The 15,931-nt window shown below is 36.7% G+C and overlaps 1 gene segment (V, D, J or C); it reads left to right on the top strand.

The window, feature by feature from the left end:
- Positions 1 to 15,643, top strand: part of LOC124244041 (T-cell receptor gamma chain C region C10.5-like) — a 38,506-nt gene extending 22,863 nt beyond the window's left edge. Inside the window, 3 exon segments of the C gene segment in view lie at positions 9,461 to 9,790; positions 13,450 to 13,494; positions 15,136 to 15,643. Of these exon segments, the coding sequence occupies positions 9,461 to 9,790; positions 13,450 to 13,494; positions 15,136 to 15,272 (512 nt within the window).
- Positions 15,644 to 15,931: the final 288 nt, after the last annotated feature.

The following is a 15,931-nucleotide window of genomic DNA, read 5'->3' as shown; positions in this document are numbered from 1 at the left end:
ACAATTAAGGATCACTGTTATCTAACTGCCACATAATTGGCTTCAGCATATGAAAAGCAAGTTTGCAGCTACTAGTCACTCTTTATGAAAACAAAACTACTTCATAAATGGTTTGTTCACTTCCCTGATTGTAACCATATTGAAATGATACTTTTAGAATACACACACACACAATTACAGATTCAGGATAGAAATTAAGATATTTTTGGACGATATCCATAAACCATTGGTATAAGTTATTGGTTCAAGATACTTATCTTATAGACAATCTTTTAAGTGAGAGACACTTTGATTAATTACCTCTTCTTTATGTTTTCAGATAAAACATAGTACTCTTTTGTTGAAATAACAGGCAAAACCTATGTTATTGGTTTTTATCTCATTCCTAAGAGCAGTGCAAAAAACTAACTCTTAAAATAAATGGCTATAGAACATGGATAAATCTCACTTCTTATTACCCTAGCTTTTTAGAAGTAGGGTGAGATCAGTCAAAATTTATGATACCACAACTCTTCTTGTCTTGCCTAGAGATGGGCTAGTTTAAGGGAATTTGCTAGCTCAATAAGCCATTTCAGATCCAGTGTCCACAAAAATTGTCTCCATGGTTTTATATCTTCATTTGCTCATTCATCTTGTCAGCAAGCATTCATTGAAGACAGTTTCTGTTCTGGATGCTAGAAATTAAACGGTGAACAAGACACAGATAGAACAATCCACAGCATTCCAAAGGCTTCTAGTCTAACAGATAAGTGTTCTAACTCCATCCATGTCCTTGGAGGCAGTTCTCTGCCTGACATGTCAAGAGGGAACATTGACAAGGAGTTAACAACTTATACCAATTGTGACTCCCTAAGGGTTGGAGACGTTAGGTCCATTTGGTATTTCTATATTGAAAGATTTGTGATGAAGTTTAGATATTTTATTTCTTTCCAAAAATAACCAACGAGGGAAAATGAGGGAAAAAATTGCTAAACTTGTCATTTAGTCGGAGGATGGTGAACATCAAGTATCAAAATGCTTAAGTGGGCAAACTTATTCAAGAATGTAATAAGCTGGATTTGATTATTTCTAAATTCAGTCCAGTAAATTTGTCCCACCTTCATTAGCCTTAAAGATGAAATTATGCATGAATGAGGGACAATATCTCACAAGGATGTTCCTAGCCTGCTAGGTCCATTGAAATGAAAGTTTTTAGAGAATTTTCACAAAGTTGATGAAGCATTGAAAAAATGAAATAAATTGTGTATTTTGGTTTCTGCAGTGATTGTGATCATGTAAATATAGAATTCATAAATTGAAAAGCAACTTTCTGGTGTTATTTTACCTAAATGATTATATGTTCAATGTAAATTGTAGCAATCAAATTAAAAGTGGCACAGATATAATTCATGTAGGTCCTGAAAAATGGTTTTTAGGAGAGTGTGGTGCAGGGAAAGGTGTGGACTTTGATTCTGGGTCTGTCACTTTCTGGATAAATATTCTTTGGCCAATAAATTTGGATTCATTCATTACTGCTATGCTAAAATTATAAAAATAATACTGCCCATTATGAAAAAAATTTCAGAATACAAAAAATAAAGAAAAAATTAAAATTTTATATTGACACATCACTGTTAACATTTTGATATATTTTCTTCCACTCATTCTTTCTATGTAACAACCATTCAAATGGATGTTGTGATGATTAAATGAAATTAAATATGGAAATTACCACCATGGTCAGTGATTTAAAAAAGTCAGTTCCCCAGACTTCAAATTACCACCATTGGAATTCTTTATGAAATAAGAAGTACAGATAAGTGTATTAATTACCACCTAGTCTACCTATTACATTAGAATAAATGGTTAGCATTTGTAAAAACATTCAGTTTCTAAGACTAACTGTCACCTGCATCTAAAAATGATTGGAATATAATAAGCATATCTCAAATATCAATAGCCTGAATATGAGGTGATCTCTCATTTTCCATTAGAAATATATGGGGGAAAAAAGAGGGCTTTTGGAAATTGAATGTATCAATTTATAATAAAATAGGTAAAAGGCAAATATCCACTTACAATATTTAATTTCTTAATTAAATTATAGCTACACAGTGAAAAATTTTATTAATACAAATATCACTTGGGGAAATATTACTCTCTTTACTCTCACAATTCATTAAAAATTTTGTTGAGAGTCTTAACATGCAGCTGAAACATCTTAGAGGAAGTTTCCAGGTCATCACAGGGGCTGAGTGTCTGTTTTGGGATCCCCGTAGGAGGATGTTACTGGATATTTTATCTAAAGAGGCAATTATCCATTTGTAAAATAAAAGGAAAGCATTTTTTAATTTATTCTGTTATTCTATAAGTGTGCAAGGAAGCATAAAGTACAGAGCTGTATTCCTGAATAATATTTACCAAGCCCATGTTCAATTTCTTTATTTTCTTTCACCAATGCTAGCTCCCAAACTGGCATTAACTGAGTTCATTTCAGGTGGAGATCTTCTCCAAGTAGTATTGTATTTTTTGATCACAGCAGAGTATTAGAAGAGCATCTTTTAATATGAGAGGTTGCACAGAACTGAAATGTAAGGTGACTCCCATTTTCTGAGGGACAGTTTCGGAAAGAAAACCTCACTTTATCTTCTGGCACTTTTGAGTCTACCTGAATTCTGCATGTTTTGTGTCTATATAACAGAGCCAGGATTTGCAAGACTGTTCTTCTAACTCTCATGTCATATTGAAGTTAGGCCTTACTAAACTACCAACCACTGGGTCAGAAAAAGAAACAAGCTATAACGCACAAACGTTTTGTCATTTATTTCAACAGCCTATTTCCCAAATCTATTTGAGAAGCCTAAAATCAAATACACAAGCACAGGCATACCTTGTTTTTGTACTCTGCTTTACTGCACTTCGCAGATATTGCATTTTTTAAAAATTGAAAGTTTGCAGCAACCCTGCGTTGAACAAGTCTGTCAGTGCAATTTTTTGAACAGCATTTGCGTGCTTTGATTCTTTGTGTCACATTTTGGTCATTTTTGCAATATTTCAAAGGTTTTAATTACCAATATTTGTTATGGTGATTTGTCATCAGTGAGCTTTGATATTACTGTTGCAATTGTTTAAGGTGCCCATATACGAGGGCAAAATTAATCAATAAATTGTATGTGTGTCATGTCTGCTCCACTGACTGTGTCCCCATTTCTCTTCCTCTCCTTGGGCCTCCCTATTCCCTGAGACACAACAATATTGAAATTAGGCCAATTAACCCTACAATGGTCTCTAAGTGTTCAAGTGAAAGGAAGAGTTCCATGTCTTTCAATTTAAATTAGAAGCTAGAAATGAGTAAGCTTAAAGAGGAAGGCATGTCTAAAGCTGATGATGGATCACTAAATTTGATGCATTTGATGTATCTGGGCAAGGTAAATTGAAAACCTTCCAGAAAGGATTCACCAGTCTAGATGCCATTAAGAACATTCATGATTCATTGAAAGAGGTCAAAACATCAACATTAACAGTAGTTTGGAAGAGGTTGATTTAACCTTCATGGATGACTTTGAGGGGTCTAAGACTTCAGCGGAGGAAGTCACTGCAGACGTGATAGAAGTAGCAAGATAACTAGCAATAGAAGTCGAGCCTGAAGATGTGAATGAATTGCTGCTATCTCATGATAAAACGTCAATGGACGAGGAGTCGCTTCTTATGGATGAGCGAAGAAACTAGTTTCTTGAGGTGGAATTTCTTCCTGGTGAAGATTGGTAACATGACAGAAAAGGATTTAGAACATTACATGAACTTAGTTGATAAAGCAATAGCAGGGTTAGAGAGAATTGACTGTAATATTGAAAGAAGACCAGGGCCAGCTCCATGGCACAATGGTTAAGTTCGCATGTTCAGCTTCAGTGGCCCAGGGTTCACCAGTTTGGATCCCGGGTGCAGACAAGGGACCGCTTGGCAAAAGCCATGCTGTGGTAGGCGTCCCACATATAAAGTAGAGGAAGATGGGCATAGATGTTAGCCCAGGGCCAGTCTTCCTCAGCAAAAAGAGGAGGATTGGCAGTAGTTAGCTCAGGGCTAATCTTCTTCAAAAAAAAAAAGAAAGAAAGAAAGAAAGAAAAAAGACCTACTGTGTGTAAAATGCTATCAAACAGCATCACATTCCACAGATAAATTGTTCATGAAAGGAATCTTCAAACAATGTGGTAAACTTCATCATTGTCTTAAGAAATTGCCACAGTTACCCCAACCTTCAGCAACCACCACCCTGAGCAATCAGCAGCCATCAACATTGAGGCAAGACCCTCCATCTAGAAAAAGATTACAACTCACCGAAGGCTCAGATGGCTGATATTCTTAAGCAATAAAGTTTTCTGTGTGTGAGGAAGATTGGCCCTGAGCTAACACATGTTGCCAATCTTCCTCTATTTTATGTGGGATGCTGTTGCAGCATGAGTTGACAAGCTGTGCTAGGTCTGTGCCTAGGACAAGAACCTGCAATCCCTGGGCTGCCAAAGGGCAGTGCACAAACTTAACTACCATGCCACCAGGTGGGCCTCAATAAAGTATTTTTTAATTAAGGTATGCACACTGGTTTTTTTAGGCAGAATGCTGCTGCATGCTTAAAAGACTATAGTACAGTGTAAATATAACTTTTATATGCCCTGGGAATCCAAGAAAATCGTATGACTTGCTTTATTGCAATATGTGCATTATTTCTGTGTTTTGGAACTGAACCTACAATGTCTCTGAGGTATGCCTGTGCATTCAGACCATGAAATAAAAATAGAAGATCAAAACCACCAAGGGAAGTAGAAGAAAATAGGCCTATGATTATCTAGCAAGAAGCACAGGGTAAATTTTTATGCTCAGGTAGGAACAAAAATGGAGTGGAATTCATAGTATTCATTAACTGATGAAATGAAGCAAACCAAATTTTCAAATAGGAAGAAGTTTTCCCACTGTAAAATTAGAAATTGGCTTCAATGCATGAGTCCTTTAGGAGAACAGTGAAGTAACAGCGTGGACATTGCCTTTAAAATCCATTTCATAAAATGGAAGAAATAGTCTTTCAGCAAACCTATTTTATACCACCACTGCATCAATACTATAGGCATCATAACATTGCATGTCATTCACAGATGGTGACATTCAGCAGACACGGTCAGGCAGGTAACATTTAGTGATCTAATGTGACAATAGCAGGATTTGAGGACAGGCCTCCTGCCATCTCTCTAGTCCGTCTGCCTTGAAGGCCCACTGCCAGGAGTGTCAAGCTGAACTTTCTGCATAAGCTAGAAAGATATCAGCTTTAGTCTGAAATTTCTGGTGAAAACTTGGAATGCAAATAGATTGTGCTGTTGATTAGGGCAAAGAGCCATTTGTTTTCACAACACAAGTGAAGCAGTTCCATACACTGACTGCATGTTATTAGGCTTTCGTCAATGATCCTTTGATTTTTCTTACACTGGGACTGCAGCAGATAAGACAAGACAATGGTTGCCTATTAATTGGGTGTGTGAAAGGCACGTTTCCTCTGATGATGGCTTTGTGAATTTCAGGTTATTGGAGCAAAGTGGAATGCAAACGAAGGAACAAGTCTTCACACTTAATTGCCACAATCTAATAGCAGCCCCAAAATACTGAGTCCCTATTAGTAAGGGAAAAGTTTGGTTCCATGAGATAAAGATGTCATGTTGAACCACACAATCATCACAAACAAATGTTAATAATAATGATAATGATAATAATGATCATAATAATAGTTACAGTCTCTATTTGCTAGCATTTTTACTCTGCTTTTCAAATCTTCATTTCGGTCTCACTTCAGCTCTGGCAGGGACATTGAATTGATTTACACTAACATCACCTTTTTCAAACAAATAAGGCACCAAAGTCTCTCATTTACCTGATTTATCAGCCACACAACTTGCTGTGAGCAAAATTCACGAGCACCATAACTGTGGTCTCTTCAGTCTCAGGCCACCATAGCTTCCTAGGATTTGAAGAACTCAGAGAAGCTAATTAGTCTAAAGTTTTTGATATGGGTTGATCACGGTGGAATTCTTATACATAACTCCCCATTGATGGAAAAAAAAATTGTCGTCACAGGTAGGTATCAGAAGAATGGAATTTTTCCAGGTAATAGAAGGAAGGCAAGAAGCAATTAAATTGGAGGAACAGTTAAGAATGTTTAGACAAAGACAGGAATGTGATGGGGACAGGATGTAGAAATCTTAGGAGAGATTTTAAATCATTATGACAAAGAACAACATAGACAACATTGTGTGAATACTGTGATAGGATTTGGCTTTGTGTACAGGTGGACTTATATAAGGACTCAAGTATAACATATATAATTATCATGAAAATGTTTGGCCCACAGAATAAGTTTATAATTACAGGTAAGTTTGTGAGTTGACACATTTCCTTTCTAACAGTGAGAAAGTCTTCTCAAAGAGTCCGGGCTTTGGGTTCAGGCTGACCTGGCTCCACCACTTACGTCCTGCTTGGGTGAACTTGGCGATTATTCTCTGGCCTCAGTTTTCTAATCCTTAAAATGGGGTGACAGTATGTAGCCAGCAGGGCTTGTATGAGAATCAAATGAAGTCATGTGTAAAGTGCTTGGCACATTGTCTAACACACCATACATGCTGGATACGTGTTCCCCCAATTCCAACGTGAAGGGAGAGCTGTACCCAGTGTGGAGAGTGTTTGCAGCCAACGACATTGTCGGAGCAACAACTTTCCAAAGGATTCAGCTGTACTTACAACTGCTCAAGTGGAAACTCATCTTACTGTCCACTCACACGCACAAAAATGAGTTTGGAGATATTTGCTTCTCTTTGGCAGCCTTTTCCCTCACTTGGCAAGGAAAATGTGATTAAAATGTCCTTTTTTATTAATTTTGTCATTTTACTCTCTTTAAAACTTAATCCTTTATTTTAACCGATATCATCTCTAACGCCAACATTTATTGGCACCAAAATTTATAGCAAACGTGTTTGGATTTCATGCTCATATTTATCAGAAAAGCAGTTTAAATTCATACAGAACATGGTCAGATTTAAAATCAATTCTAGCAGAAACTTGTCGTAAACTTGCAATACATATTAAAATATGAAACGGCTATAATTATTTATTTGATGAAAGAAACATTACAGGAAGAAACTCAATAACACTTTATCAATATCAGTATGTAGGTCTGAAATATCATAATTTCAATCTAAAATGTAGTTGACATTTGGTAAATTCATGTGTAATTCATACGATTGTATCTTAGTAAAATACAAACAACTCAGACAATTTCACTCAAATGTATTATGTGAATGTGCAAATGAATGCGTATTAATGAATTAGAGAGGTTTATTTACTTTTTTACCTGGTTTCTGTTCCTTGCATTGTGAAAAGGATTTTGACCATAGAATACACCATTAATAAGTTTTAAAAAGACTGTTTAAAGAAAAAGTGGGTAGTATAATTACTTGAAATATAGGCACTGAACATATATACACAAGTACACTATTTAACGCTCAAATATTACGTTGAGAAAGTTATGGAAATTCAAGATTTATTTTATCCTGAAAAGAATGAAATTTAAAGAATCTAGCTAAGGAAAAGTGACAGGTGGTAAGAATAGTGTGTTATCATACAGAAATTTTTCAATTCATCATTTGATTTTCAATTTCGTCAGTATAATGAATCAGAAGTATTCCTATGAAGAAACATAAGTACCTAAGATGAAAATTAGATTTTCTAATATTCTGACTAAAGACTAAATTCTGTAAATAGAATGTAGGATTGAAAAATTAATCTTGTTTTACATAACATTCTTTTTAAACTAAAAATAAATATAAGGCTGGTGAAATAAAGTGTCTTATTATCATGATCAATAAAGCACCAATTACACTAAAAGCAAGATGTATAAAATTAAAATAAGCACATTTTGACCTAATTATATTTACAGCATGAGAAAAAACCCAACATCGTTTGCTTAGTCATTTACTGTAAAAATCAGGAGCTTTGCTGAATAGGCAGAACTTCTCAAGAATTTTTTGCTCTTTTCTTCTCAAATAAGACATCTAATTCTTCTTTTCTTAAGAAATTGCACATTGAATTATTTAACTCTAAATTAGTCCAAAGAGAATATTATTAAAGCATTTATGTGTCAATTGGAAATCGAATTGGAAAAAATTTTAATATTTATAATTCCCATCATCAGATTAACAATAAATATATTATCAAATAACATTTCAGCATCCAAGTGACAGGGCTTTGTAAGCTATGATGTTTTGTTATATATTTTGACGTTATATCTGCGAGGGACTCTGGAACTGTAGCATTTAGCATTACACCAATTACATATATAATTTATTGAGCAGGTGATGATAAAGAAAATAGTGGAGCTCTAAAACAGTTCATCAGCTTTTTCGGGTAGATACAAATTTCAGAGAAGACACAGATTCAAAAGATGGTGCATAATTCATCATGCTTAAACTTCAAATGAACGTTCAAAATAAAACAGTCTTTTGGTGAATATTTTGTAAAGTGAAACAAAATTCTGAGCGCATTTACTTAATAAAACTAGCATAACAGCATTTCTGAAAATAACCAATACATTTTTTAATATAAGTTTTGGAAATATTGCTATTTTGTCTCTAAATCCAAGGCATTGTAAATAATTTGGAAGTCCAGTGTCAATGCAACTGTACTTAAAAACCTGGGGTGGTTCAGACGTGAAACCGAGATGATACGTAAAATTAGACATCAATTAGGAGAACTGCATTACCTCAGAACTGGGCATGGGACCCACACTGGAAGCAAAAGGACGACTAGATTGTCAAGTACACATGGAAATTGATTCCCATTAACAAGTGACTGTGCGTTGTTTTAGAAAAATTAAAAATTTCCTCCTGCAATTTATTTATACGGCAAATAAGAGATACATGGTGTATTCCAAAAGTGGTTAAATGAATAGTGAGGTTTCACGGAGTTGCGGAAAATGAGAATGTGCTATTTGGTGAAAGAGAGTACAAATTACAGAATTCACGAGACAGGAAAGGGACGTACTTTAGAAATGATCAAATATTCTCATGCGTTGAGACATCATCAAAGTTACCTGGCATCCTCCCCCATGCCCACCACCTACCCACCCACCTTGAAAGCATGTTCCAGTATGGTAGAACAAAAGAGATTTTAAAAAATATGTGTGTTCATGAATGTTAGGTGCATTGAAATGGAGTCATACCCCATTTTAGCATGTGGAGAAAGAACAAAGGCCAAGCTGTAATACCATGGAACCTCTTTTCCCATGGAAAATAAGAACAATAAATACCTCACAATCTGTGGTGGAAGAAAGGCCATGGTGAGCACTAATTCAATGACCGCTTTTTTCCTTTCATCATGTGCTAGGTTGTTGCAAACTACAGGATCTTTGTGCTTCTCCAATGATTATTTGCTGTTCCATTTTCCCCCACAGATGCACGCCTTCCTGCAGACATTTCTCCCAAGCCCACCATTTTTCTTCCTTCAATTGCTGAAATAAACTTCCATAAGGCTGGAACATATCTTTGTCTTCTTCAGAAATTCTTCCCCGAGGTTATTAAGGTATTTTGGAAGGAAAAGAATGGCAATACAATCCTGCAGTCCCAGCAGGGAAATACCATGAAGACTGATAACACTTACATGAAATTCAGCTGGCTGACCGTGACTGGAAAGTCAATGGATAAAGAACATAAATGCATCGTCCAACACGAGAATAATAAAGGAAGGGTTGACCAAGAGATTCTTTTTCCATCAGTGAATGAAGGTATGTGTATTTAAATATAATCTCCCAGAACATTTTTTTCAAAGGGATACCCCACCTTTTCTGTCAAGTCTTAATGCAAAACATACATAATATATATATATATATATATATATATATATATTTCTTAAATGTTGTTCTATTTATTGCTAATGTAAATGTTCCTTTCTTTCCCCATAGAATTAAAATAGTATATGCTTTGGAATATAAAAATGAGAAAGAAAAAGAAAAATTTACTTAACCTTTCTCAGCCTGAGATTCATCATCTAAAGTGTTAAGGTCACAGTGATGTATTTTAGGGTAGTCGTATGCATTAAATGAAACAAGATAAGTCAAAACAGCTAGGAAATAGCACCAAAGAAATGCTCCAAAAGATAATCCCCTTTTGGTGATCGGTAAATAAGAACAATTATATGTCTTTCAGGAATGTTCTATTAAGCAAGCGAAGTCATTCTTACTTTCATCTTGCAATACTCGGAGTACAACCCCAAAGCAATGCTAATAGTTCTCGAAACAGTGTTCATTTGAGGGAGCTAACCACAGTTCAACAAAAAAACAGGATAAATTGGGCACTTCCATTGTTTTGTGATCTGAGGTTTTCCAGATTTGTATTTTATATACCACTGTAAGGCAAAATTTTATGATTAGAGATTGGGTGAGGCGAATGTGTACACACATACTTCCATTCTACATAATGAATCTATTTTTTGCCATTGGTAAATCTAGCCCAAGAAATATTTATTGCAGAACTGGCCTGTGCCAGGCCTGGAAGGGATGTGTGGATGAGGATATTGGGATAAATTACTGTCCCAAGGAGGATGTATTGTTGTAAGAGAATACATTGTTTTCCTAATCTCTCAGGTCCCTCATGATTCAAGCATGGTGTCCCCAAGGAGTCCCTTTGATGCAGATTCTGCACATATTTAAACAGTGGCAGACGACTGAATGTGCCTTGGTCCCAGCAGTGGTCCAGTAACTCTCTAGTCTCGGGACTTGAAGTCCTGAGTATGAATACAGCAGACCAAAGTCCCCAGAGCACCTGTGAATAGGAAGGAATCGGTTTGTACTCTTCCCTGTGGGTAACAAGCCCTTTTGAAGCCGTGGGGCACAAGCACAGAAGAAAATGTACAAAGACCTCTGCTGTGCACCAGCACAAATTTCTGAAGTCAGTCTTTATCTTCTCGGATCCTTAGTTTCATCAGTGAATAAATTAGGCTCCAACACTCGCCTTGGCTTTCTCCCGGGGCTGTGATGAAGAGCAAATGAAATAATGTCAGCGAAAATACTTACTTTTAAAACTATAACATGAATGTATTTCTCTAAGTATTTATTGTATTTTTTAATATCCTTTCCTAAAGCTCAATAATGTAATATTGAAACAACTGCTCTCATTTACTATTTCTACAGCTAAGAAACAGAGGAGCAGCAATATGGGCAAAGCAAAGCTTTAATATAACCACTGAAGTGAGGTGACCTATTAGCTTTTGATTTTTCTAGAGATCATGGAAAAATGAGAAGTACAGTAAGTTCCATGGTGATGATCATCATAGAGAAATTCCAGTTCATCATGTGTTTTACTTGGTACCTAATTTCTGAAACAAAAGACTCCCATGGGCTTCTCAGGGCAACAAAGCTGATGAAGACATTTCTGTTAATGCCATTCTACAGCAAATTTCTAATGCTGTTCTTGGAAATTTCTAGTTTCAATAAAAGCTAAGAATATAACTTAGAAGCACAAATCAATGAAGTAATTTTGAAGAAGATAAAACTAGCGTTTTTAACTGACCTTGGTTGAGAAAGAGTTTAGGATACATACACAGATTTTTTTATGAAAAATGTTTCTTTTCTCATTATTACCTCATTGATTCATGATAATGGAGTTTTATTTATCTTTTAATAAATAAATCACTGTTATGGAAAATAAAGAGAAATTTAAGATACATCAAAGTCAGTTTTTGAAGATATTTTAACATCTAAACATGATTATGCTGTTTCATTCTTGGAATTTTTCCAAATCTTATTGGTTCAAACCCAGTTTTAGAGCCACCAACAAAAGAACTCATTGTGTGCAATAAATTGCCTACCAGAACCTTATCTATATGGACAAGAACACATCTTTTAGAAAAAGGATTAACCAAAACAATGGTTTCGACTGTTTTCCTCCATCCAAGAGTCAATTATCTTTAAAAATTTTTTATCTTTGTATGTTTTCCTTCTTTTATTTTTTACAGTGGAGATAAATCTCACTCCAGATTGTATAGATTCAGAGAAGTATAATTGTGTCTTGGCCTACCTTTCTATCTTTGGAAAGAATTGCACTGAAATGCTGAGCTCTTGTAATAGAAAGTTCATTTGCTGGGAATATTTAACATATTTGGAACAGAAAATGTTTTTAGTGTCCACAGTGGTGAAATTATGTCGTTTCTCTATAGATTATTTTCCATTTCTATGGGTTATTTTTACGAAGTACTTTCCACATGCTCTATCTCACCGAATCCGCCACAACAATCATTTGAATGCTGGCTCTGCCCTCGCTGGTATGACTCCCAGCAAGTTCCTTTTTCTTCCAGCCTTATTCCTCCTTTGTAACAAGGAGTCTTCCAAGACACAACCAACATCAGTGTCACTGTAGCACTAAATGAGATAACACGTGCGAAGCATTTAATAGTGCCTGCCACAGTAATAATCACTCGATAGCCATTAGCTTTTGCTCATATTGTTGTCACGTCCACAAACACCACAACTCCAGAGAATCAAGTGCATGAGTTGAGGATCTGGGAATATGCATGCTCTGGAAAGGTCTGCATGCTTCTGTTGCTTTGATGGGAAATTTTCCTAAACCAGATTCTTTCAAGCGTGAGACTCTGTTGTGGAGTCTAAGAGTTGATGAGTGGATTTTGGTAGCAACTCTTCATGTCAACAGCATGTGCTGAAGACTATAGAGAAGCCGTATTCTGGTTATTTTTGCATTCGACAAGTCCTTCTCCAACACCTCCTTTGAGGCAGGCATTGTAGTGGGAGCTATGAATACAGAAGGAAAACAAGATAGTCTTGGATATTATCGTCAGGTTGTGATAAAGAAGAAAAAAATGTATTCTTCATGAAGGTCAACATCTTCCTGTGCAGAAGCACAATATAGGAATTAGATGTGCTTTACTGCATAGAATGAGAGAAACTATGCCCGGATTTGTAGGGCCCATATTTTTAAGGACAGTCTTTCTCTCAGCGAAGTCTATGTGCGTGTATGTGTGGTTGTGCATTCCCGTGTACACGTATAAACACATACACACGCCCTCCAATAATGGACCTGAATAATTGACTAGTTCTTGCTCTCATTTCTTCCAGTTGACGTTGCTCCTGATTCTCCAACAGCTTCCCCAACAGAGCAAAGTAGTAAGTTTGCATATATGCTTGCCTTCACATCATGCTGTAGCATTTCCTTTCCTCCTGATCAAATTACATTTTGAACTTCCCTGATTTGTAGTAGACAAGACTAATTATTCCTGGAATTGTAGGGTTCATATTTTTAATGAGTATCTCTCCCGTGTCTTTTAGTAGATTTTATGTCTGTGTGTATACACACACACATACATCTGCATATATATCACATGTAAAATAATAGGCGTGAGCAATTGACTAACACTTGCTCTCATTTCTTCTAGACGTCACTGCTGTTACTTCTAGAAGAGCTTGTCTGAAAGATGAAAGTAAGTTTTTGTACATGTTTGCCTTTATGTCATGTGACAGCGTTTTTTTCCTCTGGCTAGACGTCACTTTTGTAATTTCTTGGTTTAAGGAAGAAACAGTAGAATGGTGGGATGATGCAGAATAGATTGAGTGATATTTTAAATCAATCCATCATTTCTTAGGTGTCATCTTTACACAGTAAATATTGGTTTAGGGATGAGACGACTATAAATTAAAGGGTGCAGTGATAGGCGCTGAATTATTTCCACAATGGATTTAATTCATTTGTGCAGCTTTTATTTCTGAGAAATGAGGAATATGTGATATCAGGGTGCTTCAAGATTTCTTTTTTAAGTCTTTGGTCCTTGCAAGTAGCTAATGACATTAGGTGACATGTACTGAGATCTTCCTCTACAGAAGGCATTATGGTGGATTTGGCATGCATTTTCTTGTTTAATGCTTATCATACTCCTGTGAAGTGGTACAATAATTTTTTTCCCATTTCACAGATGAAAGCAAAGACCCAAAATTAATTGAGTCTGTGGCACCATGCCACGCAGCTGGAGCTTGGGTTTCAACACGGCCCTTTGAATCAAGAGTTCATACACTTACTCAGTTCTCTCTTCTTCCTCTAAGATATAGTTCTAGAGCAATAAACCCCCAAGCCAAGGCCCTGAGACGTGATGGACACATGGTGGGGGTTGGGTAAGGGCATGGCTTTTGCTGTCTCACAGGCTGGACTTGAACCCCAGCTGTTTTAATGGTTAGTTGCATCAATATAGGAAAATTAATTACATTTTGTGAGCGACACTTTCCTTGTCTGCCAACCAGAATTAATTACAACTGGCTTAGTTATTGAACGGATAAGTTCACCTATGTGGAAGATCTAGGATTGGGTTTCTCATTTAGCCAGCACAGTCCTTATTTTTGGCCCTTTCTCCTTATATGTGTACAAAGAAAGTGACTAGAATCACCAGTCACTGGTGCTCTAGCCCTGCTGATCTTCCCTCCATTTCCAATATCAAGGGGACTCTGGACCTCAGCTAACACCTTCCCTGACTAAGGGCAAGGAGTTATGAGCACATCTCCTCTGAGATCCCTTTTCACAACAAGTGCTAATGATTCTGGAGTTCTGATTCTTGAAGATAAAACATGTGAAAGGGGAATTTCCACAGGAAGAGATTCGGCCTTGTTCATTGAATAGTCAGTCTGACTCACCACCATTGTCATTACTTACTTCTTGACGTCATATATTTCTTGCCAAACTTCGAAGGATATTAAGTGCAATTATCCTATACCACAATGAGAGACATTTAGGAAGGACAGGTGAGTGAGCCATGATATCCTAAAGTTTTGGAGAATTTGGATTAACCACTCTCTTCTGCTTTATATGATACTAATTACATATAAACAATTGTATGATGTTCTAAGTGAATTTAGAAAAGGTTGTTGATTGACATGACCTGGTGAGTGGCTCCTCAGTTGCCTTGTTGTTGTCTGTGGTGGTTATGTTGGTAGGTAGACGTTTAGTTTTGGGTTCTGGTGGTGCAGGGTATGACTACAAGGTAGGCCATTTGAAATAAATAACTGTCACCAGCCTCCCATTAATATGACCTTTCTTTCAAAAGAACAGGCGAAACTAATCATCTGACTTCTCTTAGACCCCCTGCAGCTCACCAGCACCTTGGCCTATTACAGCTACCTCCTGCTCCTCCTCGTGAGCGCGGTCTACTTTGCCATCATCACCATCTGTCTGTGTAGGAGAACAGCCGTCTCTGGCAATGGAAAGAATTCATAACAGATGGGGGGACAAAGAAGTCAACTTTTGTTCATCATTTATTGTCCCTAGAAGTGTCTACTGCGAATCTACCTTGGCTTTCTCTCTGGGTTTGGGTTATTCCAGTTCAAAAGTGTGCTTTGCTGTTATGCCATTATTGTGTAATGGTTTTTCAAAACACTGGGCAAATAGAAATTTTTTCTCTATGACAGCAATGAACTCTGCCATTACTCAGGGGCAGGGCCGTGGGGTCGTCCTTTAGCACCACTCTCTCCATGATCTCCATCAGCTCCTCCAGCAAACTGAATGACCATGCCTTCTGAGTACAGACAACATGCAACTCTACTCACGTCCCTTAGGGCCATTTAACCAGATGACCACCTTGGAGCCTTCCATTTTACACACGCAGAAGTCACCATCACTGTCACTTGAATTCTATACTTCGTTTTTCATAATGGGCACAATAAAAAAAATGAAAACTCTACATTTGTCTCTGTCTACTTTAATTTGATGCAATCTAACTGAAAGTCTGGGGTAAGAAGCAACATGACACCTGAACCATCAAATCCAGCATTGGGTGTGATGATGGTCAATACCACAGTTCCAATTCTTTCCTAGATGGTGGTCATGACACTTTCTTTGGGGCACTGGCTCCAAGAGGAGCCACAGTCAAATGAAGG

The sequence above is a fragment of the Equus quagga genome, chromosome 8, assembly GCF_021613505.1.
Source record: "Equus quagga isolate Etosha38 chromosome 8, UCLA_HA_Equagga_1.0, whole genome shotgun sequence".
Taxonomy (NCBI): domain Eukaryota; kingdom Metazoa; phylum Chordata; class Mammalia; order Perissodactyla; family Equidae; genus Equus; species Equus quagga.
This window is presented reverse-complemented; position numbering and strand designations above follow the sequence as displayed.